The sequence below is a fragment of the Papaver somniferum genome, chromosome 10 (assembly GCF_003573695.1).
Source record: "Papaver somniferum cultivar HN1 chromosome 10, ASM357369v1, whole genome shotgun sequence".
Taxonomy (NCBI): Eukaryota; Viridiplantae; Streptophyta; class Magnoliopsida; order Ranunculales; family Papaveraceae; genus Papaver; species Papaver somniferum.
The window spans coordinates 87,081,512-87,106,055 of NC_039367.1; the positions used below are offsets into that span (position 1 = coordinate 87,081,512).

Sequence of the window (24,544 nt, forward strand, 5' to 3'; positions counted from 1 at the left end):
CTGCATTAGTGATATCATCTTGAACAGAAACAGTTTCTTCAACAAGAGTAGTGATTGTTTTATTATTAAATTCAGAAAATTCAACTTGAGTCTCAGAAGTTATAAGCAAAGTTTTCACTCGATGATATCTCTTTTTAGTACTATTAGTACTAGCACCATCACCAGTCATCATAGATATGGCCTTATAGATGAAGAAAGTTGAGAGTGGTTGTCTTATAAAGATGAATCTCCAGCATCATAATTAATAGCCGAGAAAATGGATATATGCATACCATCAAAAGGTCGAGGTTGATTTTAAGCAATGGGATGTCTCAATCTATTACGCCTTTGAGAAAAATTATACAAAACAAATTGAGCTTCTTGTCTAGGATTTCTTTGAGGAGGCAAAATTGGTCAGCAAATGCAAAACCTAGAACAATTTCTTTCAATTCATTTCTTCTATGAGTCATATTTGCACAATCATTTTCTTCATGATTAGATACCTTACAATCAGAACAAAAGCGATACGACTGCTTCTCACAAATGAACCCAATCTATCTAGTTACTCCATCTATATTTTCAATAATAATACCAGTAATAAGAGGTGTGTTAAATTAAGTAGGACTAAAGCTCTGTATTGCGAAGAAGTATGAGGGTTTACACCATCAGGTTTGACAACTCTAACCTTACTAACAATATTACCAATCATATTCTCAGGATATCAGCAAAAGTAAATTCAAGTAAGAGATACTTATGTTATAGCCAGTAGGGTAAAACCTATAAATCTAACTGATGATAATTTATAGTTAAATTTCAATCTTTCAAAACTATCGAATGACCATCAAAATTCCAAGCTCCTCCAAAAAGAATAACTTCTTTATCTTCATTAACTTGAAATTTGATAAAAGAAAAATTAGGTACCAAACTACGCACCTAAACGAACCATTGATTATGTCTTTTTAAGTGAAGCCAGATGAATTTAACAACACACTCAACATCTTTCCTGATCATAACACCAGGGACATAAAGTTCACCCGCAAAGACTATACCTCCAATCTCTGACTCCATCTAAATTACAATATTAGAATGCATAAAAACCCTCCTTATAATAGGTTCTTCGCTGATTGAAACTTCCTTCATTTTCTGAGAAATATTTGATATAACAGGTCTAGGCGCCACAAGGATGAAAAAAAGAGGAATATTGTAAGAACAGAGAAGGGTGTGACTGAAAAGAGATTGAATGATGAAGTTTTTATAATCAAAATTTGTAGGAGGTTTCAAATTATTAAGAAGATAGGTGTGGGTGAAAGGTTTAAAAATATAGATAACAAATAAAAGGTTGAAAAAAATCAAAGCTAGCTACTGAAAAGAGATGGATAACGACGAGACTAATTTCCATAAAGGTGAAACATGATATCCAATAAAATGAACCCAACTCAGATAAACATGAAATGAACCGGTAACGATAAACAACGTATGCACCATTGCAATAAAAGGCCAACTTAGAAAATACCAACTTTGAGACTGTCAACTGTAAGGATACCCCATAATGTAATAGTGCATTACAGCTACACCAATTCGTGGAAACAAGCAAGAAAGATTTTAAGCTGCCATTAAAGGATAAAAGATCATTAGAACTAGGGATTACCATAAAGGAGAAGAAACAAGGAAAAAAATAATTAAAATAAAGGATTTGAAGAAGAAGAAAAATTATAAGAACACCAAAATCAAAACATAGTTTATACATAGAAAGATTCAAACAAAGAAAGAAAACAAAAATCGAAGGAATCACATTAGATCCGATCAAATTAATCGAGAGGAATCAAGATTGACTTAAGTTGACTTTTGGTTTGACTATTGGTTGACTATATCCCTAGAGAGGAGAGAGAATCGAGCCGATTTGTGAGAGTTATATAACTCCTTACATTGGAGCATTTTCTAGCTTGGAAACTCAAATCGTGAAATTTGGAAAAAATTCTTTTTATGGTGGACTACTTAAAAATAATATAATCAGAGAATTTTCGGAAATAATTATAGGGTTGTTTTGGTAACATAAGCAAAAGCTAATCCCGTAAATTAGAAGTATTAAAAATTTACTTCACCCAAGAAAACAGATTTTTTTGGTTTTAGAAGTTATTCCGAAATTATGTTCCTGATTCCTGACTTATCTACCTAATTGAGTCCAAAAATAAATAGCTTTTAAAATTGGTATAAACACCATACCATACTTACAGGGGTGTATTGCATTAGGATTTACAAGGATATTTAACTATCCTAAAAACTCAAAGGTATTCAATTAGGATATGTAAGAAATCATTAAATATCCATGGTATTCAATTCATTTAAAATTTCTTTGGATAGTTAAGGGCCAAGATAAATATGGATTGTTATGGATATTTGTAGACAAAATATGTGTATTATTATCTCATATCAATCTCAACCCAAACCACAAGAGTTTGATGGATACTTATGGACATTTTTTTTTCTATCACATTATGCTATGTTTTTCAACCACCACCTATCAACCATCGCCAGCACCACACACCACCAACCAGTAACACCACCACCACCCAATCACCAGCATCGGCCACCAACAACCACCACACACCCACAAGCAACACCTCCACCACCAACCACCACCACCAACAACAACCACCACCAGCAAGTCCACCACCATCACCCACCACTGCCACCACCTCAATTTGTGAATGTTTCTTTTTTTTTCCGATAGGGAAAAATGATGACCTTTTTTTTCAATTATATTATAACAATTTGGTAATCCACTTTAATTCTTATAAATCTAAATTAATCCGTTATAATCCAAATTATATATATCTATAAAAATCTATAAGATTCTTTTAAGAAACATTATAAATCTGCTGGATTCAGGTAAATTAATATTTAATTTTATCCGCATAAATCATCATCCAATACACCCTGATAATGAACACAATCTCTAAAGTCGTCGCAATTACTATGGTGTTAGAATTGAGAATTTTTTTTTGTTTTTACCCACCTGTTTGTGTGCTTTTGGATTGGAAAGTATTCCTACAATTTTTATTTTCTTCCATTACATACGGCACTGACTTTTGTACTACGGTGATCAACAAAATTAAATCGCACTCGGCTTGGGCTTGCTTTGCTATAAGTTCTGGCTGAGAAATGGATATGATTAGTCATGCTAGTGTGATAATACGCACCGGCTGTACGCCACATAACCAGGATGGGAAAATTCTAACCACCAATTCCCACCGAAATCGCGTGATTTGATTTCAGCAACAAAATAAATAAATAAATAAATAAACACAGCTGACCGGGGATTTGGGTAAGCATCCATTAATGCTATTTGGTCCACCACTTTCTGTTGGGATTCTCACACAGTCACTGATATGACCAACGACCATGGAGTTTGACTTTGAACTAGATAGAGCCGATTTATTATTGTATCATTTCCCCCGGTCGTATGTTTTCCCGCTACTCTAAGAAACCACTTGTTGGGTTAGGGCAGCACAAAACCGAACCAAAATCGAAAACCAAAATCGAAACCGAACAATTTAAACCGAACAGAACCGAAACCATATCCCAATGGTTCTTTTGTGATTGTCAGTCCCAAAAAACCGACACTATTGGTTTCGGTTTAGGTTTCTTAAAAAACCCGAACCGAAAACCATATGGTTAACCGATTGTTACTGGCCATAGAATTGAACTAATATTAGCCGTGGATGTTAGAGGGGAGCATTAAGCTCTTCTATTTTTGCCGTCTTTAATTCTCTTTTGAACTAGTTTTGTTTTAATTAGTATGTAGTTAAAAGATATTTGGGGGTTTTCTTAGCTCGATACTGCGAACCTCTATTATTCTCATAATAGAATGAATCTTTTCACACTGATGAATTGTAGTTAATGAATGGTTAGGACTCTTAGGAGGATTATTCGAGTTAAAGTCTTTTGCTGTCATTTTAGTTGCTCGTCATTTATGTCTCTGATATGTTGCCAGCAAACTTTTCTGACGCTTGTAGTATTAGGTGTACTGTTTGTGTAAACTATAAAGCACTGACACATTATTGTTTATAAATCATTCGGTTAACCAAAAACCGTCTGGTTTTTAACAAAACCGAGTAGAAACCGAAACCAATGAAACCGAATAGGCTATATGGTTTTATTGGTTTTCATTATTGGAAAACCGAGTACTTTGGTTTCGGTTTAGGTATTGCCAAAAACCGAACCATGTGCAGCCCCAACTGGGGTAGGGCAGTGGATTAGAATTTTTTTTCTTGCAACAGGGCATGCATTGATTGTCGATATGAGATTATTGTAGAGGTGGGCATCCTAGTTAGTAATTCTCCTAATCATTCCCTAATGATTCGCGAACGTATCCGAACTGGCCGAATCTGAAAACTATTTGAACTCCAAACCAGGTTCGTGGATTATATGGACCTCACGAATGATTCGCGAACGTATCCGAACTGACTGTATCCGAATGATATTTCTGAACTAGAATTCCGAACCTAGTTCGCGCATTATATGGGCCTCACAATTTAAAAGTTTGAATAATTGATTACGTATAACAAGATTCGAGCCCAACCTCGCTCACTCATAAGTAACTCTCTGACCATAATTGTGTTGATTGGTTTTTGTTTGGAATACAATTATTCAGTTAAAATTTTCTTTTGGTAGTTGTTTAACCAGTATTTTATGTGTTGATTTTTGTTTAAATGTCGATAAACTCGTTTTATAATACATTTATGCAATTAAATTGTTTACTTCTTGGTAAATAATCACGTTAAAATGTATTTTTTCATCTTATAAATCGTATACAAATAAAATTAGTCTCGTAATAAGGTCATAATACTTATCAATTTATCATATATGTAAGGCGAATTTGAAGTGCCGAATTCACATTTATAAAACGAATATGCACGTACTTATGCCGTTCCGAACTACTGTCCGAACAACGAACCATTGACCGGATTTTGACCGAATCCGACCTATTCTTATCCGTATAATTTCCGTATGTACGCCATCCCGAACTACTATCCGTATCCAGAATTGCTAACTAGGGGTGGGATTGGACCAGGATGGATTCACCTGGTTAGTAAATGGAAAAATTGCAAAACAGTCATACTATTAAGACCCTATTTACAAAGTAGTCATACTGTTATAAACTATTTACAAAATGGTCGTACTTTCGTTAAATAAAGAGTTAAGTGGTTCATACTATTAAGGGTTCATCGCTTCCCCTTTGGGGTTTAATGAAGATTCTTAAGCTTCCACCACCACCACCACCGCTTCATCACCACCACATCAACCAATTTATTAAATGAAGAGGGTATTTTGGAGGAGGGTATTATGAAAAAAGTTAACACTCTTTTATTCAAAAATGTTAAAATCGGATGGAAATGTGACCATTTTGTAATCGAAATACAAAAGTATGATCATTTTGTGAACGAATTACAAAAAGTATGACCATTCTGTAATTGGCCCGTAGTAAATTCGCAAATTATATCTGAATAGTCCGCAAATGTGTTAGTATCATTTAAATCCGTCCGTATCATTTGTACTTTCGGATTCCTGACTTAGATTTGTAAATTTACATTCCGTCTAAACGAATAATAAGAATAAACATCGGAAAATGGGTCATTTGTCCAAACATTTTTAAAACATGGTTTAAATGGACGAGTAAAAATTAGTATGGGTGAAATGAACACAAAAAAAGAACGGAAGATAGAAACTGGATTCATCCTGACTTAAACTTAAAAAAGAGGGAGGATAAAACTGGATGAATCATGATATAAATTAAAAATAAGAAAAAACATTTGAAAATTGGTAGGATGAAACTCTTTACATCCTGATTATTTTTACATTTTCGTCCATTTAAATACTACCAAATTTTACTTGTCCATTTCACCCAGAAATCGTTGATTTTGATCTTTTTAATCAATTTTATGAATAAACATCACTTCCCTAGCTAATCCGTTGGCATGTTCTCGCAGTAAGTAATCGTATCTATGATTCTAATCAACTATCCCCTTTCATAATTATCACTGTAGTCTACTCTATAGTGTTTGAATATGAATAAACTATTTATTTATAGTATATAGTTTATAAATGGCAAAATGCTTGCATGTGTTTCATCCATTTTTGTTGTTTTGTTTTGACTTTTTCATGTTAATACAAAAAGTGGTGGTATGTGTGCTTTGTTTGTTGTAATTATGAAGCCACTTTACATGCCCCGCACAGTAAAAAAGTCGACGAGGGACTCGCAACACAAAAATTAAATGCAGAGTAGACCCCCGTCCCGTCATATCAGGCAAATAAATACAATATCACGCGCCCCTCCCTCGGGATGTGACAGGCAGCATCGCACAGAATGTTCTGATAAGAAGGACGTCGCAGCAGCAGCGAAGAGTGTGATTTTTTAGAGTAGAGAGAGAAGGCTGAAAATATTCTGGTTCCTTCTTCTTTTTTTTTTCTAGTTGTATACCAAAAAAAGGAAAAAGGTGTAGGAGGAGCTTAAAGCTGCAAGTATACTGAACTCCAAACCAATTTTCCGGCGAAAGAAGAAACCGGAGAAGAAGATGATGATGATGATGATAAGGAGGTATGTTTTCATTTCTTCATAATCTAGTATAATGCTTAGTTAGATTTTAATGTGTTTCTATAAGAAGGATTTGTTAGTGTAGTTTTCTTGTATTAATGGCGAACATAAGTTCCATATAATGATGTTGATTAAATTCCTACCTGCTACTGCTATTAATGGAAGTTGATTTTTGGATTATGGTTCTTCTTTGTATTCTATTACTAGTATATATCTTGATTCTCTTGAATTCTGATTTTGGTTTAAGTGAGGATTACGATTTCTTTTGTATTAAGTGAGAGTTACGATTTCTTACATTGATTAAATTCCTGGTTCTGTTAATGGAAGTAATAATGTAAGTTGATTTTTCGGATGTTTTTACATAATTCTGTCTACTCTGTATGGAGGATTATGATCAATTTCCCTTTCTAATAACCAGTTTAGTTCTTGATTATATTGAAATCTGATTTTATCTCTACTTAACCAGTTTTCAGTTCTCATTACTAACTCTAGCCGATTTCATTTCATTCTTATCCTGATTTTTAGTTTTTTAAAAGCCTTTTTCCTTATTCTTTTCTTCTTCTTTCTCAGTGCTTAAGTGGAAATTCCATTTAGAAACTGCAATTTCATATGTTAATGAGCAATTGAAGCTGAATTGAACTCCTAATTAGTGAAGATGAAGTTTGGAAAGGAGTATTTGTCACAGATGTTACCTGAGTGGAAGGAAGCATACCTAGACTATAGATATCTCAAAACATTGTTGAAGGACATCCTTAGATTCAAACACAAGGAGGAGGTGGAGAAAGGACAAACGCAACAGAAAGCGTTGGTTCGAGATTTGAGGTTGTACAGGTCTTTCAGTGGATTAAACAAAAGAAACAGTGATTTCAGAAATCCTAATGGAGGAGGAGATATTGAAGATCAATTTATAGTGGTCAAGGAAGTGCAAGGAGCAAACTCTAATGTGAAATACGAGACCAAGTTCATTATACCCTCGGAAGATGCAACTGACCAAGAAGTAGTTTTCTTTGATAGACTTGATTATGAATTCAGCAAGGTTGATAAGTTCTACAAGGACAAGGTTGAGGAGGTTATGAACGAAGTCGCTGTGCTTAATAAACAAATGGATGCGCTAATTGCGCTACGGATCAAGGTCGAAAATCCAAGTCTTGATATGTCTGGTGCAGTGAGAGATCTCGTGGCTGATGTTGCTAGCTTGGCTACTTCAACTGTTTCTAACCCAAGCACCCCAAGAATGTCAAGTAAGTGACTGCAGCATGTATAGAATTGACATCACTGTTTTACTGCAATAGCTAGATACAACTATGGAATCTAGTACTTTGCTATGTGCCACCTATAATGTCTCAGAGATTCTACATGGGTTAATCTGGAGATTTTTTCTTTAACTTTGTGATGTTCTAAAATTGCAGGAAAAGAGCAAATGTTAGTGATACACGAAACGGGGACAGCAAATGAAAAAGATCTCGAGGACTCTAATGAAGGTGTCAATATTGATAAAATTGATGGTGCCAATGACAACTTTAAACCAGCTCCCCTAGAAATTCTTGAACATGTTAAAATCAACAACGAACCCGAAACTCCAAAGTCAACTATAAAAGCCATGCTGCACAAGGAATCCAAAGATACAAAGTTGAAATTTAACAGGAAGCAGTTGAAAAATGCCGAAGAGCAACTCAAGCAGGTTTTTATTGAATTCCACTGGAAGCTTCGCCAACTAAAACATTATGGGTACGAAACAAGCAGTAAATTGGCTTTCAGAATTTTTCTGTATATAACTTTGTTTTACTTAACATATTATTTTACTGCTTGATGCGCCAGCTTTATGAATCTGTTGGCACTGTCGAAGGTGATGAAGAAGTATGACAAGGTCAGTAACTCTCATCAGTATATCAATGCTTTCATTTTTTAAGGCAAATTGTCGCAAGGATATGTACTGTCTGGCTAAGGCCTGTGTTTTACTTTTAATATTGCCTGCTTTCCCTGTATGCCAAATAACGTTGACTAGATTTGATGAAGGTTATGCTTACAGTTTATATCTCTGTTTTTGCATTGTATTCATGTAGATTACTTTGAGGGGTGCGTCAAAATCTTACCTAAGAGCAGTGGACAACGCTTACATTGGCAGCTCTGATGAGGTTCGTTCAAATGTTTTCACTAATCAATGATAAGTAGCGCAATTTGGTCAGTCTTTATTATTTATCAATAGAATTGAATGCTTTATAAAGAAATCCCTCTAAAAACATTGAAATTAATCATTCTAAACACAATTGAAGAGCTCAAATTTCCAAGTCAAAATTGTTTCCTCTGCTGTATATGTTTACCAAATTCATCTCTATACCTGGCGACATAAAGATTGCTTCACTCTCTGTTTATGGGATCTTCTTATTGCATTTGGAGCAAATATGCTTCGGCTGCATTTAGTGCAACATGTGCCACCTTGACAGAACTCTAAACTTTGTCCCATATTCCATGACTTGGCTGTTTGACAAATTTCTGTTCTGTATGGTTTAAAACTGTCACAGGTTCAGTTTTTGTAATGGTTTTAGGTGCAGTATCTTATGTGATAGTGTCACTTCACAGATTACTACGATCTTGGACAGAGTGGAGGCCACATTTGTTAAGCACTTCTGTAACTCAGACCGCAGAAAAGGTATGAAATCCTTGAGGCCAACAGCAAAAAAAGGAAAGCACAAAACCACGTTCTTACTAGGTAAATTGAACCTGTTCATCATGAATTAAACTTTCAAAAACAAGTTGCTTTTAATTTAACATCTTAATGAGGCATTAACTAATATACTTTATTCAGGATATTTTGCTGGCGGTACGACAGCTCTTTTAGTGGCTCTTGTTTTGGTTATAAATGCGAGGAAGCTTGTGAATAAGGAAGGAAGAACTCTGTACATGGAAAACATATTTCCACTTTATAGGCAAGTGAAGACATCGGTGGTTTTTTTTCTCGCTCTTTCTTTTCCAATTCTTTCGAGTACTCAGTCTAGTCTCTATCTTTGCTTACGTTATTAGTCCATTTCCTTGTTTAACTGAATTCTTCATATAATTTTATTTCAGTTTATTTGCATATGTCATCCTGCATATGCTCATGTATGCCGTGAACATATACTTCTGGAGATGTTACCGAGTCAACTATCCGTTTATATTCGGTTTCAAGCAAGGGACTGAGTTGGGATACAGGGAAGTCTTTCTCCTAAGTGCTGGTCTGACATTAATTTCACTAGCTGGTGTCCTTGCAAACCTGGACATGGAGATGGAACCAGGCACTCAAAGATATCAGACAATCACCGAGTTAGTTCCTTTGGGATTAGTTACTGTAAGATTTTGAAAGCAGAAGACACCTCTTGAAGCGAGAATTACCTAGGGATTTGAAATACATGACATAACCACAGACCTTTGCTTTGTGTTTTATGTGCAGCTCGTACTTGCCATAGCATTTTGCCCTTTCAACATTATATATCGTCCTGGTCGTTTTTTCTTCATCAAATCAATATGGCGCTGTATTTGTGCTCCTTTCTACAAGGTACATATCCATTAAAACAAAAACTGCAGACTAAACCCATAGCTGAGATGTTTTACAGTTTCTTAATCTTTGCATTCGCAGGTTACACTCATTGACTTTTTCTTGGCAGACCAACTTACTAGCCAGGTATTAATGATGCGAATAATTGGTTGATAACAAAAATAAGGGCATTCTCTTACAAATTAACTGGTGTGCATCAATTACGTTTCAGGTCCAGGCCTTTAGGAGTCTTGAGTTCTATATTTGCTACTACGGTTGGGGAGAGTTTACCCAGAGACGGAACAATTGTCACCAGAGTGCCATCTACAATTCTTTCTATTTCATTGTAGCAGTTCTCCCATACTGGTCTCGGTTGCTCCAGGTATAATCTCATCTTGTGTTGTACTTTCTTTTGAACAGTATTCAAGTGTAATATTGAAGGCACCGATTCTTAACTGTTAGCCTAGGACCACCACCTTTTAAAAATCTTTTTCAGACAAACAAGTTTTTCCGGAGTTGTTGCCCAATTGAACTGTGCATCAATCTTTAGTATGAAAACTAAAAAACTATGATATGTAGCGACAAACAATACTATACTATGGTGTGAACTCATTTAAGATGCAAAGCATACAAATCTTCAATCTTTTTTCCTTTACGTGTGTTGTTTGGGTTCCCCAATGTCCCCATCAAACTATTAACCTTGTTAGTATGTGGTTTTATTATAGTGTCTCCGTCGGTGGGTTGAAGAGAAAGATGTGTCTCAGGCATTCAACGGTTTAAAATACCTCCTGACAATAACTGCAGTCCTAATGAGGACCGCGTTCGATTTAAAGAAGGGAACGAGTTGGAGAGTAGTGGCTGGAGTGAGCTCTGCCGTTGCAGCAATCATGAATACGTATTGGGACATCGTCAAGGATTGGGGGCTTCTTCAACGGCATTCAAAGAACCCTTGGCTGAGAGACAAACTTCTCATCTCACACACTAGCGTGTACTTCATAGCCATGGTATTTATGTATGCTATAGTCCTATCATTAGGCCATGACATTGTATCATCTTTTTAAGCTCGAAATTCTCAAATACTCAATTATTATGATGCAGGTGCTTGACGTCATTCTAAGACTTGCTTGGCTGCAATCCGTTTTGAACTTCCATGTGACATTCTTGCATCGAACAGCCTTAACCACCATAGTAGCATGTCTGGAGATTCTCCGTCGAGGGATGTGGAATTTTTTCAGGTATGTATGTTACTATTGTCTCATTGACCACGTAATGCTAAACCTCAGGATGAGAATATGTGTTGGTGTGGTCCATATTTTTTTTCATTTCTTAAATGAGCCACAAATTATGAGATTATTTGACATGGCATGAGGACATCAGTTGCCAAATCCATGCCATGTGACCTGATAAAATGTTGCATACACTTACCATGTCTGTTCTCATATTTTTTCTGATACAAGTTTTATTACTGTTTTAAAGTTTTAACCAAGCTGGAACTGGGTACTGTGAATAAATCAGGTTGGAGAACGAGCACTTGAACAATGTCGGAAAGTTCCGTGCATTCAAGTCAGTCCCACTCCCTTTCAATTACTATGATGAAGAGAGTAGTGGCAAGGATGAAGATAGTAGCAAGGATGACTAGAAAACTAGCTAACAGTTGAAACGTTACACCACTTGAAAGCCAAAGAGACAGGTGAATGACACTCCCCCCAGCTATTCAAATTTCAGGGGACTTGTATATCTATCGAGCAAACTGTGTAGGCTTCCTGATGATTCAAGTAAGAAAGACCGTAATGATCTAGCGTCAGTATACAAAGTTCTTGCCAATTTCCATCAAGGTTGAAGAGTTAACTGGTAACAGCAAGTCAGATACTGTCACCAGAATGACTGCCCATCCCAGCTCTTGTTTTTACGCCTAACAACATCCAGAAATGATTTGCTAGTCTGGTTGTTCAGCTAAGCACATAGCTAAAGATCACATGGATGGATATCATACTAAAAATGTGAACAATCAATCATAGAGGGGTGAAATGGAGGTAAAAGTTTGTGGGTTTTAAAGTGCTGAAATGAGATACTCCCACATTTAGTTGCATCTTACAGTGCAATCTACAACTACTAGTCACATTTTTTTTTTGTCATTTGCATTGTGCAAATGTTTCCTGCGCCACCAAGTGTCGCCTAAATGACATAGCATCATCGTGACACCCCAAGGGATAGGATCATCGCACTTTGGACACCTCCCACGTGTATCTAAACAAAATCGCAACCATCAATTACTTATGCATCGGTCAGAAGTTACGGTCAGTGGTGAAATACTTGGCATACGTTGGATCATATATTGGACGATCGACAAGACCCCAATTAAACCCTAATACTTAAAGGGCAGACCTTGTGAAACTTACAAGAAGTAGCTTCAGAACCACCACCACAGTGGGCGGAGAAAAGAAAGAACCCTAAACCTACAGAGCCAAAAATAGCTACAGATCTTCATCCATCAACAAAAATCATGGCGATATTCCAACAACAATAACAACATATATCAAAAACATAATCTAACTCTGGCAGCTGTTCAGTTTTGTGGACTTGAGATGTTGATCAGGTAAAATTTTTAATTGCATTTTTTCTGGAATTGTTTGTCTATTATGTGATCTCAATTGTTATGAACTTTTTAAGGTTGTGTTCTTCTTATTATGAGAATTTTATAAGTGATCTGAGTTCTTGTGTTCCTTTCATCAAATGGAGATTTTGCTCAAATGTCTCTTGAACTATACAACAGCAGCAAAGGGCATGATTTTGTTCCCTGTTTTAATCATTTGTCTCTAATTTCTATGTTTTTGTTAATCTGTGTGGAATTGAGGAAGAGGAATTGATTACAGGTCTAAGACTGACTTACTAAACAAAAAATGAATGACTAGTCCTATCCCCGAGATTTGTACATGTGCAGTATTCCTTGTGATAGCAAAATACACTATCAATTTTTATTTTTATTTTTTTTGTTGTGCAAGCAAGTCCAACTTGTATTTTGGGAAACATTAAATAATTCATGTTGTGCGAATTATGATGCAAATGCTTCAGTCTAAAACTAAGCCATGTAAAACCCCTTTGGCAGCCAAAAATTCTGTAGTTGGATGTTCCACAACTTACAGAGCTTAGTATGAGTTGGAATGCCGATATTTGTTTGTACCTCACCGAGTTGTTTGAACATCAATGGCCCAAATTGCTAACACTTTGGATAATTAGAGTAGAAGGATCCGATAGCAATTTCCAATGTGCCACTATTGGTTCGACTTACTGCAGCATATTATTCACCAAACTAATGTGTCATGCACCCAACAACGGTGAAAAAATCCTCTTTTTCTATTGGTCGAAATAAGTTTTTTCGGGTTTTGTGAAACTAACGGTTTTGGTGAGGACACTTCACAACGTATGGTTGTTTTAAAAAGAATAGGAAAAAGATTAAAAAAAGAAAATCAAATTTAATTTGGATTTTAAAAAGAATAGGAAAAAGATTAAAAAAAGAAAATCAAATTCAATTTGGAATTCATAAAGTGACAATATTTAGGTGAGGATACTTGGCAACGTATGATTGGTTTAAAAAGAATAGGAAAAAGATTAAAAAAAAGAAACCAAATTTAATTTGGAATCCATAAAGTAACAATATTTAGGTGAAGACACTTGGCAACGTATGATTGATTTAAAAATTACAAACTTAAAAGGAAAAATCATGGCGAATTGGTGATATGGTTCATTATGACTTGTATCATTATGACTTTTCCTCTGAAAAACTCGGACTTGTCACCATTTTCGTACACCCGGAGGTTGATCAGGTAAAAATGTTAATTGCATTTTATTTTTGTTCCGGAATTGTTTGTTTATTAGTAGTTATTCCTCCTCTTTACTTGATTTTCGGTTGTAACTTCCAAATCTTGATAAAAAAAATTCATTCTCTCTGCAGGTGGATTGTATGCTTCTCCTGTATCTAGCCTGGCTTAATCAGCAAAATTGATGAAGCATACATTTGGGCGTATGTTATCCTCCTAACAATTAAGTTGATTAGCTTAGGAAGTTGAGATTTGCAGCATATTCTAATTTCTTATGTGGTATTTTTTTGAATTCATCTCCCAAGAGAAGAAGCATACGAATGATTGGACATTAGTAAAAGTTCTAAAATTGGAATGAACTTTTTAATTTTTACGTTATTATTATGGTAAATAATGAGTCAATACTATAGGCAATTCCACGAAACATACATATCTAGACCTTCAGTGAAAGTTAAGTTAGCAAGATTAACTAAGTGAAGCCCTTAACCGTTGTCTTTAGCAGTTTTTTTTTAGCTATTTCTAAGAAGATGAAGAAGCATTGCAGATCTGTGTCATTAGGTTTTACATTTTCATTAATGTATGTTAAGACTTAAACCAAGAATGTTACTACAAAATCATAAATGCTCACACAGTCATTAACAATGTAAAACAATACTGTCAATAATCATAGCAATGATCAAATTTTGTACCTGCAACTCTGGAAACGACTCTAGCAGCATGTATTCTAGTCCAGAAGCACGGATGGGCCTGCCGCTTCGTTGTAAAAACGCGAAAATTTTCATTGACACAATTTTTTTTCCAAACCCATCTCTTTACATGATATACATACACGATTCAACCACTGCATTACATATAGTTAATATCTTAGATATCCCAATTCCATAAGAAAGTCTACTCAATGTTCAAGCGAAGCCATTGCTTAATGTCCAGTAAACTGATTCTATTCTAGAAAAACCCGTTAAATGAGAACCTAACATTTTCTATGCATAAAAATGTCTCTTAATTTCACATAATTGTGCAGAATCAAAACAAAACTCACCCAATAAAAATTAAATTCAAAAGCAAATTAAAGTTAACCAATTACTGGAATACCAAATCTCCGAAAACTCAACAATTGAAGAAACCTATTTCTACCTAAGAATAATGATTTTTTTTTGCACAAAACAACATTCCAGCTAATGACTGACAATTTTACAAAATTGGGTATACTACTATACTGATTGTTACACATGCACATGATTATGTTATCATGTAATCTATATACGTCATTAGATGACACTTACCTGAAGAACTTTGATTTGGGAAGAATTGTTTAATCCATTGAATTTAGGTTTGATGGAGAATGAAGTTGGGGACGAAACCAAACTTTGAGTTCCCAATTCCAGTCGGGAAATGGGGTTTCTTGTAATCAAACAAATTTGTGACGATAATCTGTTCAGTTGAAATTGGAAAAAAACCCTAATAAGATTGTCTATCGACGTTGAGTGTTTGATTTAATTGACTTTGATCGAGTGATGATGTTCCATTAAGATTCTCATAGGGGGAAGGAGGAAGAACAAAAAAAAGAAGGGTTAAAGGACAAAATGCCCCAAAATCGACCCCCTAGGTTTGAAAATGCCCCGGACGTTAGTCAAGAAATCAAAATGCCCCATTCCGTTAGTTTTCTCTATTTTGGTCAAAATGGGGCATTTTGATTTCCTTTGACTAGTCAACCGTTAGGTGAAATGTCTTTTTTTCCCTTTATCCCAACGAAGCGTGTAAGTCTCTTTGACACGTGTGCCCCAAAATCGATGACACGTGGGCATCCAAGGTCCCGACACATGCACCTTAATCGACACATGTTCCACCCGTGTGGTTCGTACGTGTGCACCAGATCTTATCTTCCTCCTGTCGAACCTAAACCACACAGACCAGAGATAGAGAGAGAAGCTGAGAGAGACAGGCGAGTGAGGAGAGAACCCATGAGAGATTGAGAGGGTGGAAGAAGAAGAGAAGATCTTGCTCGATTAGACGTATTGGATGCAAGGCAAGGTGTTCGTGGACAGGTGAAGAACAGGTAAAAGTTAACCTAACTTTTGTTTTGTATTTTGATTACGAGCAAAGGTTTTCACCATTGTTCTTCAACGTTTCAGAGAGAGATTGATAGACAGGACGGCGATGAGCTTCAGGAAGACGATGTACACAGGAAGACGGTGAGAGATTGAGAGACAGGAAGACGAATTGGGTAACTTCCTTCAATTTTTTTTTGGTTTTACGATTTAGGGTTTGGGTTCTGTAGGATGGGTTTCTCGATTTACGATTTTTTTGGGGTTTTATGATTTAGGGTTTCTGTAGTAGAGGAAAATTAGGGTTTGACGAATTTAGGGATTATAATTTGGTGGTTTTCAATTTTTAGGGGATAATTGAATTTGGAATTACTGTAAAAGCCCCATTTGTAATTTTATTAGGGAAAAAAATTAAAATTGCAGAGCTATTATTACTGTATAAGCATGAGCTATTTGAGCTAAAATGGAAATTATTACTGTGATGGTGTAAAAGCATGAGGTATTTGAGCTATTATAACTGTAAAATTGATTGATTAGGTGGTGATGTTGAACTAGAGCTGGCAAACGGGCGGGACGGGTCTGGCTTGTGACCAACCCGCGGGTTACGGGTTAATACAAGCCTGAGCTCGCGGGTTGAAATTCTTCACGGGTGGTCATTTATCCCACCCGTGCCCGTCCCGGGTAAAGCTCGCGGGTTTACGGGTGCTCACGGGTTACCTGGTTTTTGTTGAGTCAACTCGCCAGAAATCGATTTCTGGGCTATTTCCTTCCACATTCAGGGCATCTAAAGTTCCTTTCCTACAAGCTACAACCTAAGTATCTAACATTCATCCAATTCATTTGGTATATCAATTTAAAAACTCAAAATTGCAAAACTAAACAAATTAGTCTTCTTAAAGAAACACAGACACAGTCACACAGATACTATCATAGTATCATACATTCATAACATCTCAACATCATCATCTTCATCATCAGCACTCATAACATCCTTGAAATGGTCTGGTTCTGGTAACTCTTGCTCTTGTACACTTGACATCCTGAAATGGATGGAGCGGCCACAAAGAACAAGTCAAAGAGTCATTCAGAAACATGAAAATTACATAAACAGAAATTGAAAAAATACATAGACAATGACATCCAACAAAACTATTATAGTACATGCATTTTCAAGTCATCCAAAACAATAACATCTAACAAAACAAACAAATCAAACAAATCCCCTAAATCTCTGTAAAGAATGAAAATTACCATAAAAGATAAAGAAGTCAAATTTTATCTGATTTAAATTTACAAAATGTACTTACAGATTTAGGGGACAACCACTTATCCAAACTGCTCAAACCAAAATTTAAAGATTTCACTAGAACTCCAATCTACAAAACAAAAAGGATGCAAGTACAGCAGTAACAACACTGGTTTAAATGTAGAAAAATGCTGGTAATATGAATGATACTTCGAAAAAGATAAACAAGATAAACAAAGAAAGACCTTTTGTATATGATTTCAATCACATCAAGCATGTTAAATCTCAACCAAAATTCAAACTAAACTCATTCAATTTGAAGCTCATACAATTAATATCTCAAATTCACAAGCAAACTCTAAACTGCTCATTCAATTCCAACCCATTACCCATAGTACCATTACTATCATTTCAATTTCACAAGCAAAACTGTTGAATACGAATACAACAAATAAATCATGGAAGTATGGAACTGAACAACATGAGTACATGACCAAATCAAACAGATCTTGTATATATAATCATCAGATTCATCACCAATTACAATCATACAATAAACTAAAACATGTGAAATTCAAAAAAATCTTAATCAAATCAAATTCAAAATCAAACAGAATAACAGATCTACTAAGAACAAGTCAAACTGAAGACTGAACTCAAATCGAATGAAAAAAAAACATCTTACATATTATTAATCGAACAGAAAATCAATTCACTCTTCACGAACCCAGAAAATCAATTCATTGTTGTATTCCTCCGATCTTCACGAGCCCAGAAAATCAATACGCTCTTGTATTTCTCTTCAAGACTTCAAACAATTTGTTATTCAAGCAGGCTAATCAAAAAATTAATATAAAGAAGAAAACAAATAAGAAAATCTGATTACCTGTCTTTGATCTTTAGATGAATCTAATAATTTTTCTGTCACTTCTGTGAATCTGTGAAGTTTACTCAAGAGAGTAGGAGACTCAGCAGCGCTGCAGCAGGGTCAGGGAAGAAGAAAAAAAGAGGAAGAAAGAAGAGGAAGGCGAGCTAGGGTTTTTTCCTTTTATATGAAGAGGAACGAACATGTTACATGACACGTAACAGATAACTGTGTCATTGTGTGACACGCAGCAGCCTAAGTGGCAGTGGGTGCGGACCGAGCCGGGTTACCCGCGGGTTGCACGGGACGGGACGGGTTAACCCGTTTCTTCACAAGCCACTAATTATACAACCCGCGCCCGTCTTGTGTAGTTACGATCCGGGACGGGCACGAGTTTTCACGGGACGGGACGGGCCAACCCGCGGGTTTTGGCTCGGATTGCCAGCTCTATGTTGAACTGTGTTGTATTCAGGGTGGAGCAATTGGTTAACTGTATAAGCATGAGCTTCTTGAGCTATTATTACTCTTTTCAATATCACTGTGATTGTGAACTGTGTTAACTAGAATGGAAATGGACATTAGCATATTTGGGTGATGTTGTTGTAGTCAGGGTGGAGCTGAAGTGTTGTGACATGCTGTTTGTTTCATCTTATTGACATGCCAATTTCTTATTTGCCTAATGTACATCAAGATGAGTGTCATCCTGATGACAGGCCTGACTTTCTCTTTAAGGACTATGATGAGGAAGAGGATGGTGAAGATGAAAGTGAGGATGAGAGTGGAGATGATAGTGAAGAAGAAGAAACACAAGAAAAAATGAATTATGAAGATTGGGTTTCTATGTGTCATAAAGGGATGGAACATTTGAGACTTGTTACAAAAAAACACCACAATTGGTCATAGCTGCTACCTCATTGAACCCAAGGAGCATAGGTCATTTCAGCTGGTCCAAAGATGATAAAGATAACAGATTTGAGAGTCTCATTTTGGCGTATAATGCACAGATAAAATGTTTTATGAATGGTTGTAGAATGGTTATTGGGTTAGATGGAGCTCACCTAACTGGTAAGTTTGGTGGTGTGATGCTTTCAGCAACATGTATAGATGCTCAGAATGGGGTATTTTCTTTATGTATGATGATTTGTATGAGTGAAACTGAAGAAAATTGGTTTATGATGTATAAATACCATTACAAGGAACTAATTTACACCTTGTGTAGATCCAATGACAATCAATTGATTGATGATTTCTTTCGTTGCACATCTCACATTCCTGGCTTGATGTAGCAGCCATTATGCAGTAAAAATTTTTTTTACTGATTTTTGGTTGGATCATCTTCACAATTTATAAGTCAGGGGAGACAAAAAAAATGACCGCTGGGTTTTACAACGGTCGGATTCTCACAACGGTCGGAAAATCTAGCCGTTGATTAGCTAGGATGTTCCACGTGTCGCGATCCTAGCTAATATGACACCGTGGTCATTTAAAAAAAAAGAAATTCGGTAAATGTAAAATCCAAAAATCTCTCGCCGTCCATTTTTGTAATCGACACGTGTGGCAATCTCAATAAATTACGAAAATACGACCCTATATTTTCATCTTGGTGGACAGAAGGGTATAAATGTCAATCGATTTCCACGTGCGGGCCACATGCTTACGCATTTGACCACTTAACGCTCTAAAACGGAAAACATAACAGAATGGGGCATTTTGATACGATTTTGGGGCATTTTGATTTCTTGGCTAACGTCCGGGGCATTTTCAAACCTAGGGGGTCGATTTTGGGGCATTTTGTCCTTTAACCCAAAAAAGAAACGAAGTCGAAAACGTTGGCTACCCTTGGTTTTGTACGAGAGTAACAGATCCGACGGACGGCTGTAATTAATTTCCGTGTTTTTAGGTCATCAGATCCGACGGACAGCATAAAAAATCCACACGTAAATTTGAGGTCGTACCAAAAAAATCTCTTTTCTTTATATCAGTAAGATAAGATGAGAATCAGTTCTTGTGTTTAGTGTTTGCTTTGTTTATCTTAATGTTCCTTCATCTTGGAACATAACTAATGTTTCTAGAAGTAGAGTAACATCAAAGGATCAGTTTGAATACCATGATGTCGTTCGTAATTTATATGTTCTTGTCTATCGGGTTGGAATGTAATGCATGGTGGAATTTGTGAACACAAAAATTACGAAGCCAATCATGTGTTCGCAAACAATATTCGCATACGTCCTAATTCTAGAATCGTACATTGTATACGTATTGGGATGATTATATCGATTCATTGATTCAAAGTCTTCGGACTTGTCATTGTCTAGTCAGATATGATCATAAATAATGTTCGTATAAAGAAATAAATCAAGAATCAAGTGTAAATATAAAGCATATGAAGTCCAACGCTGAATGTAAGGTGCTAAAATATAAATGAGACGGATTTACGTGGTTCGGCACTAAGGCCTACATCCTCGGGGCTTGGTGTTTTACTATGTACTGAATGGTTACAAAGATAGTCGAACGACTTTTGAGTATCTACAGGTCTGCGGAAGTAGGGGGATTACTTACTCTTCCTATTTATCTCTCCTATGCTCTCCTCTATTTGCTCTCCAAAATGTTCTGCCCTTTCTCTCTTAGTGGAGAGGGGTATTTATAGGGAAGGAATGCGGGTCCCATCTCTGAGATGCCGTTGTAATCTTATCTTCTTGTGCTTTGTGCCTTTTACGCAGAGGTCTTCGGCGTATGCCGCGGCCTGAGCTTGAATACAAAGGGTTTTCCTTGCTTCTTCCACGAGCTGATAGACACGTGTATGTCTCTTTGGTATTTAATGCGGGTAGATGGATGTATGCTCGTGTTAGACAAGTGTCTCTTTGTCTGGTCACATCCGTGTCATCCAAACCTCCTCTCGGCCGTTGATCTGGGATCCTCCTCGGGATTGGGTTTGTTAATACCCAAGGGGTATTATCTGGTGCTCCTCCGAGCCATCGTACCTCTGTGGTCCTCTTCCCCTGACCGTCAGATCTGCTGACCGATGGCATCCTGCTTGCTATCATGTTTTGATGTCTCGCTTTGCATGCCTTCCACGTGTCTCTTTCTGTACACGTGGATGATGATGAAAGGTGTACATACAATTTGCCCCTCTTCTTCTAACTTGGGCGTATTTTGCAATTTTGAAGAAGAAAGGTAGTCCTACACGTTTCCCACTTTGCATTAACTTCTCCCGTAACTGCTCCTTGGTACGAGGAGCAATTATTGTCTTCTCTAGCTTCATAAATAGGAAAGAGAATGTGAAAAAAAACTTTTATCCTCTTCTTGTCAGTGTTCATTCTCTTCTTGTTCTCTAGCCATTTACTATCGCCGTTCTTGTGAGGAATATAGCATTCAATTTTCTGTTTCTTTCTTCAGTCTCTTTCGTTTTTGGATTGTTGCTGCTGTATTTGTTGATATCTCCGATCCTCCTTTCTTCGACTGCGGTTGGTGCTTGTCGTCCTCTTCTATACAAGTATGGGATTTTTCATCAGTTTTTCGACATTGATTTATCTGTGTATCTATTCGTTTGTCTCCTGCTGCCGTGTTCTTGGTTTTACGATGAAGATCATATATGTCGAAGCATATATGCTTGCCCCTGTTCTTTGTTATTGCGTCTGTGAGTCGGTATGAGTATTATTCCTGGAGTCGGATGGAGTATTTTTCAGTTTCTTAGGGTTTTTCATGTTCTTTTCATGTTTATCCGGATGAACCATCAATTATGGGTTTTCTGATCTTTAGTGATCTCCTCGTATTCTTCTCTAATCTGTTTTTGTGTTTCCTTGTAGATATGTATGATCGTCCGCGGGCTTCTTACCAAACTCCGCCATCTAGTCCGCCAAGATCCCCTCCGCGTAGAGATCCTGACAGATCTCCACTTGGGGAAGGCCCTTACAAGTCTTCGCAATCGGATCCTCGGAATCATAGGGTTTTATCTTCCTCCGGTGCGAAGATTAAGCCTTCTAAGAAAGGGGACATGCCGAAGGGTCCTTCTGGGTCCAGGTATGCTGTGAACCGCGCCCCTTCTCGTCTTCGTGAAGATTCCAGGAGTGCGCAGGCTCCTCCTCGTGATGACTCTAGGAGCACGCTGGCTCCTCCTCCTCGTACAGAAATAGTGGATGCTCCCCCCCTTCGTTCAATGGATCCTCCTTTAGTGCCTCTGCAGAAATCTTTGCCACCTCCTCTCGTGGTTTCTTTCAAAGGGAAGTACTCCAAGGGATCTATGCCGAGGGCTGATCCGTCTATAAATCTTCCTTCTAAAAGGAAAGCTTCGGAGTTGGGTCGTACTTCTGATTCCACAGACGAAGAAGAAACTGTCCCCGTGATACGTAACATTTCAGTTGGTAAGAAGAAGATCACTTTCAAGCAAATTGATATTGAGGTGTTCAAGGAAAGACACGAACTCCAAGCTTTTGAGGTTCGCTTCTATGCTCCTGACGATGATATCACCTACGAGCTCCTTGCTAATTATCAGTTTGACGAGTTTCATTTGTTGACTACGGTTGGAGCCTTCGAGGCGGGTCTTATGTTGCCCTTATATAAGTCGGGTGACTCCTTTTATTATGACGTGTTGGCTAGTCGTGAAGGATCTTCCACGAACACTCATAATCGCTCCGTGTCATAATTATCTGAGAATTATCTTCGTTCATTGAAGGAATGTTATCTGCGGAGCAAGGGAGAGACTACGATGACCTGCTATGTTCCGAACCCTGCTGAGAGAGAGTGGTACACTCCTCAAAACTTTAACAGTTATTTTGGGGATTATGTCAACAGCATAAACCGTAATCCGTGGAGTGTTAGCCTTCGTAATATTGCTGCTCCCCGTGGTGAAATTCGCCTTTTGAGTGAGGTGAGTGATGCCAAGCTGAAGTATGTTCTTGGTACTGAGGGACCTGCTAACCGGAAGCTCTTTCCTGCTCGTGAAAGGATTAAGCGCGACCATGATTATGAATGGCATGCTACTGTTATTGAGGTACTTGGTCCTTGGGCTTACGGATGAATTCCTGGTCCACGTGGTTGGCGTCCTTCTGAGAATAGCAAGCCTCGTGAAACTCCTCCTGCTCGTTATGGAGATTTCTGTCCTTGGCGTCCTAATTTTGCGGGTATGAATTTCCCTTATTCTCTTGATGTCGTTGATAAAGATGAGGAGGAGGGTTCTGGTGCTATCCATCCATCAAAGAGTGCTGCTGCTGCCAAGGTATAGTTTTTTCTTATATTCTATCTTTTTGCCCCTTTTTCTTTGCTTGGAATAATTTTGATTTTTGAAGTGAGGGAAAAAATGAGCCTTTGTGGGATGTATAATGGTTTGTAGGTGTCGAAGAAGAAGAAACTTGGACCCAAACAATCTTCTACTGCGGTTGTCAGTGAGGTTGAGGGTTATGAGGAGGTTACGAGTCCCGTAAACCAAGGGTATGGCGAGGATGAAGAAGTATCCAACGGAGAGGAGCGTACCGACACTTCTCACCCTGATGACGAAGGTGGTAATGAAGAAGAAGTTGCCGCTGGTGGTGATGGTGAGGCTGAAGTTGCCGCGGGTGGTGATCTTGAAGAAGAAGTTGTCACGGGTAGTGATGGTGAGGGTAATGTTACCGTCGGTGGTACTGGTGGGATTGGATCTTCCCCTGTTGGTGATGACATTGTTGGTGCGGGTACTTTGCCCGTGATTTTCCCAGAATTTTTTTTCGGCAGGATATATTCCGCGGGGGAATCTTTCGATGTGACTGCTGCCATGTGTCTTGCCGAGGACTTATCATTGCTTTCCCAACATGATGATTGAGATGTGCTTGGGGACCTTGGAAAAGAAGGTACCACTGATCCGCAAGCTGAGAACGCAGGTGATCATGCTGAGGGTGGTAACGTCGAGACTTGTGCGGGTGAGGAGATGACCGCCAAGGGGAAGTCTGTGGTTGAGTCTTCTTCTGAGGAGTTTCCTTTCTCGCTAATTCCTGAAGGTGAAGATGCCATTTTGGCTTGGCTAAAGAAGAAGAACCTGATGTTCATCCCTAACCCTGCCCCCGTAGTTGCTGGTGAGAAGAATTCCGACGCTTATACTCGTCGAATGATGCAACTGTCTTCGGAAGCCCGCGTTGCTGAGATGTGGGACAAGGATCTTAGAGCGTCAGAAGCTAATTTAGTGGTTGACCCTCCCGCATCCGTTGCTGATATGATGGCCATAGCTGATGGGTACCAGTACGATTTTCCCCAGCAACGTGTTTTAGAGGTAAATCCTTGTACTCTTTTTATGTTATCCGCGCATTGTGTTCTTCGTGATATATGATCCCTTTGGTATAATACTGTTTGTTGTTTGTGATACAGATGATGAGGAGCAAACATTGTAACCATGTTCTATACCAATTCTTTAAGGCCAAGTCTCTAAAGTTGGAGGCCAAGCTTCGTCATAGGGAAGAGGAACTGTATGCGGCTGAAGCGGAAATAAATGAACTGAGGGGCCGTCTTAAAGAAAAAGA

The 24,544-nt window shown here is 37.5% G+C and overlaps 1 protein-coding gene and 2 long non-coding RNA genes across 3 annotated transcripts; 1 reads left to right on the forward strand and 2 right to left on the reverse strand.

Moving 5' to 3' along the window:
• Positions 1–1,368: 1,368 nt before the first annotated feature.
• On the reverse strand, positions 1,369–15,441 carry LOC113318592. The gene is made up of 3 exons (XR_003344670.1): positions 15,187–15,441; positions 14,593–14,744; positions 1,369–1,586 (listed from the first exon to the last, which is right to left on the reverse strand). It is a non-coding gene; the product is annotated as an uncharacterized LOC113318592 (long non-coding RNA).
• LOC113318591 (phosphate transporter PHO1 homolog 8-like) lies at positions 6,412–11,884 on the forward strand. The gene is made up of 14 exons (XM_026566777.1): positions 6,412–6,577; positions 7,145–7,815; positions 7,984–8,302; positions 8,393–8,441; positions 8,638–8,709; positions 9,155–9,284; positions 9,381–9,501; positions 9,641–9,899; positions 10,002–10,106; positions 10,188–10,232; positions 10,318–10,467; positions 10,811–11,089; positions 11,184–11,320; positions 11,601–11,884. The coding sequence occupies exons 2-14, from the start codon at positions 7,230–7,232 to the stop codon at positions 11,722–11,724; spliced, it is 2,376 nt and encodes a 791-aa protein (XP_026422562.1). The 5' UTR covers positions 6,412–6,577; positions 7,145–7,229; the 3' UTR covers positions 11,725–11,884.
• Positions 15,442–16,841: 1,400 nt separating the features above from the next.
• Positions 16,842–17,935, reverse strand: LOC113316912. Its single transcript, XR_003343081.1, has 3 exons — positions 17,880–17,935; positions 17,256–17,324; positions 16,842–16,988 (listed from the first exon to the last, which is right to left on the reverse strand). It is a non-coding gene; the product is annotated as an uncharacterized LOC113316912 (long non-coding RNA).
• Between the last annotated feature and the right edge of the window lie 6,609 nt (positions 17,936–24,544).

What these genes read in the sequence shown, in the direction of transcription:
- LOC113318591 (XM_026566777.1), top strand. Translation starts at nt 7,230, where the DNA reads ATGAAGTTTGGAAAGGAGTATTTGTCACAGATGTTACCTGAGTGGAAG. An exon ending in AAGCACCCCAAGAATGTCAA is followed by an intron (nt 7,816 to 7,983) that starts GTAAGTGACTGC and finishes CTAAAATTGCAG; the next exon opens with GAAAAGAGCAAATGTTAGTG. An exon ending in ACATTGGCAGCTCTGATGAG is followed by an intron (nt 8,710 to 9,154) that starts GTTCGTTCAAAT and finishes GTCACTTCACAG; the next exon opens with ATTACTACGATCTTGGACAG.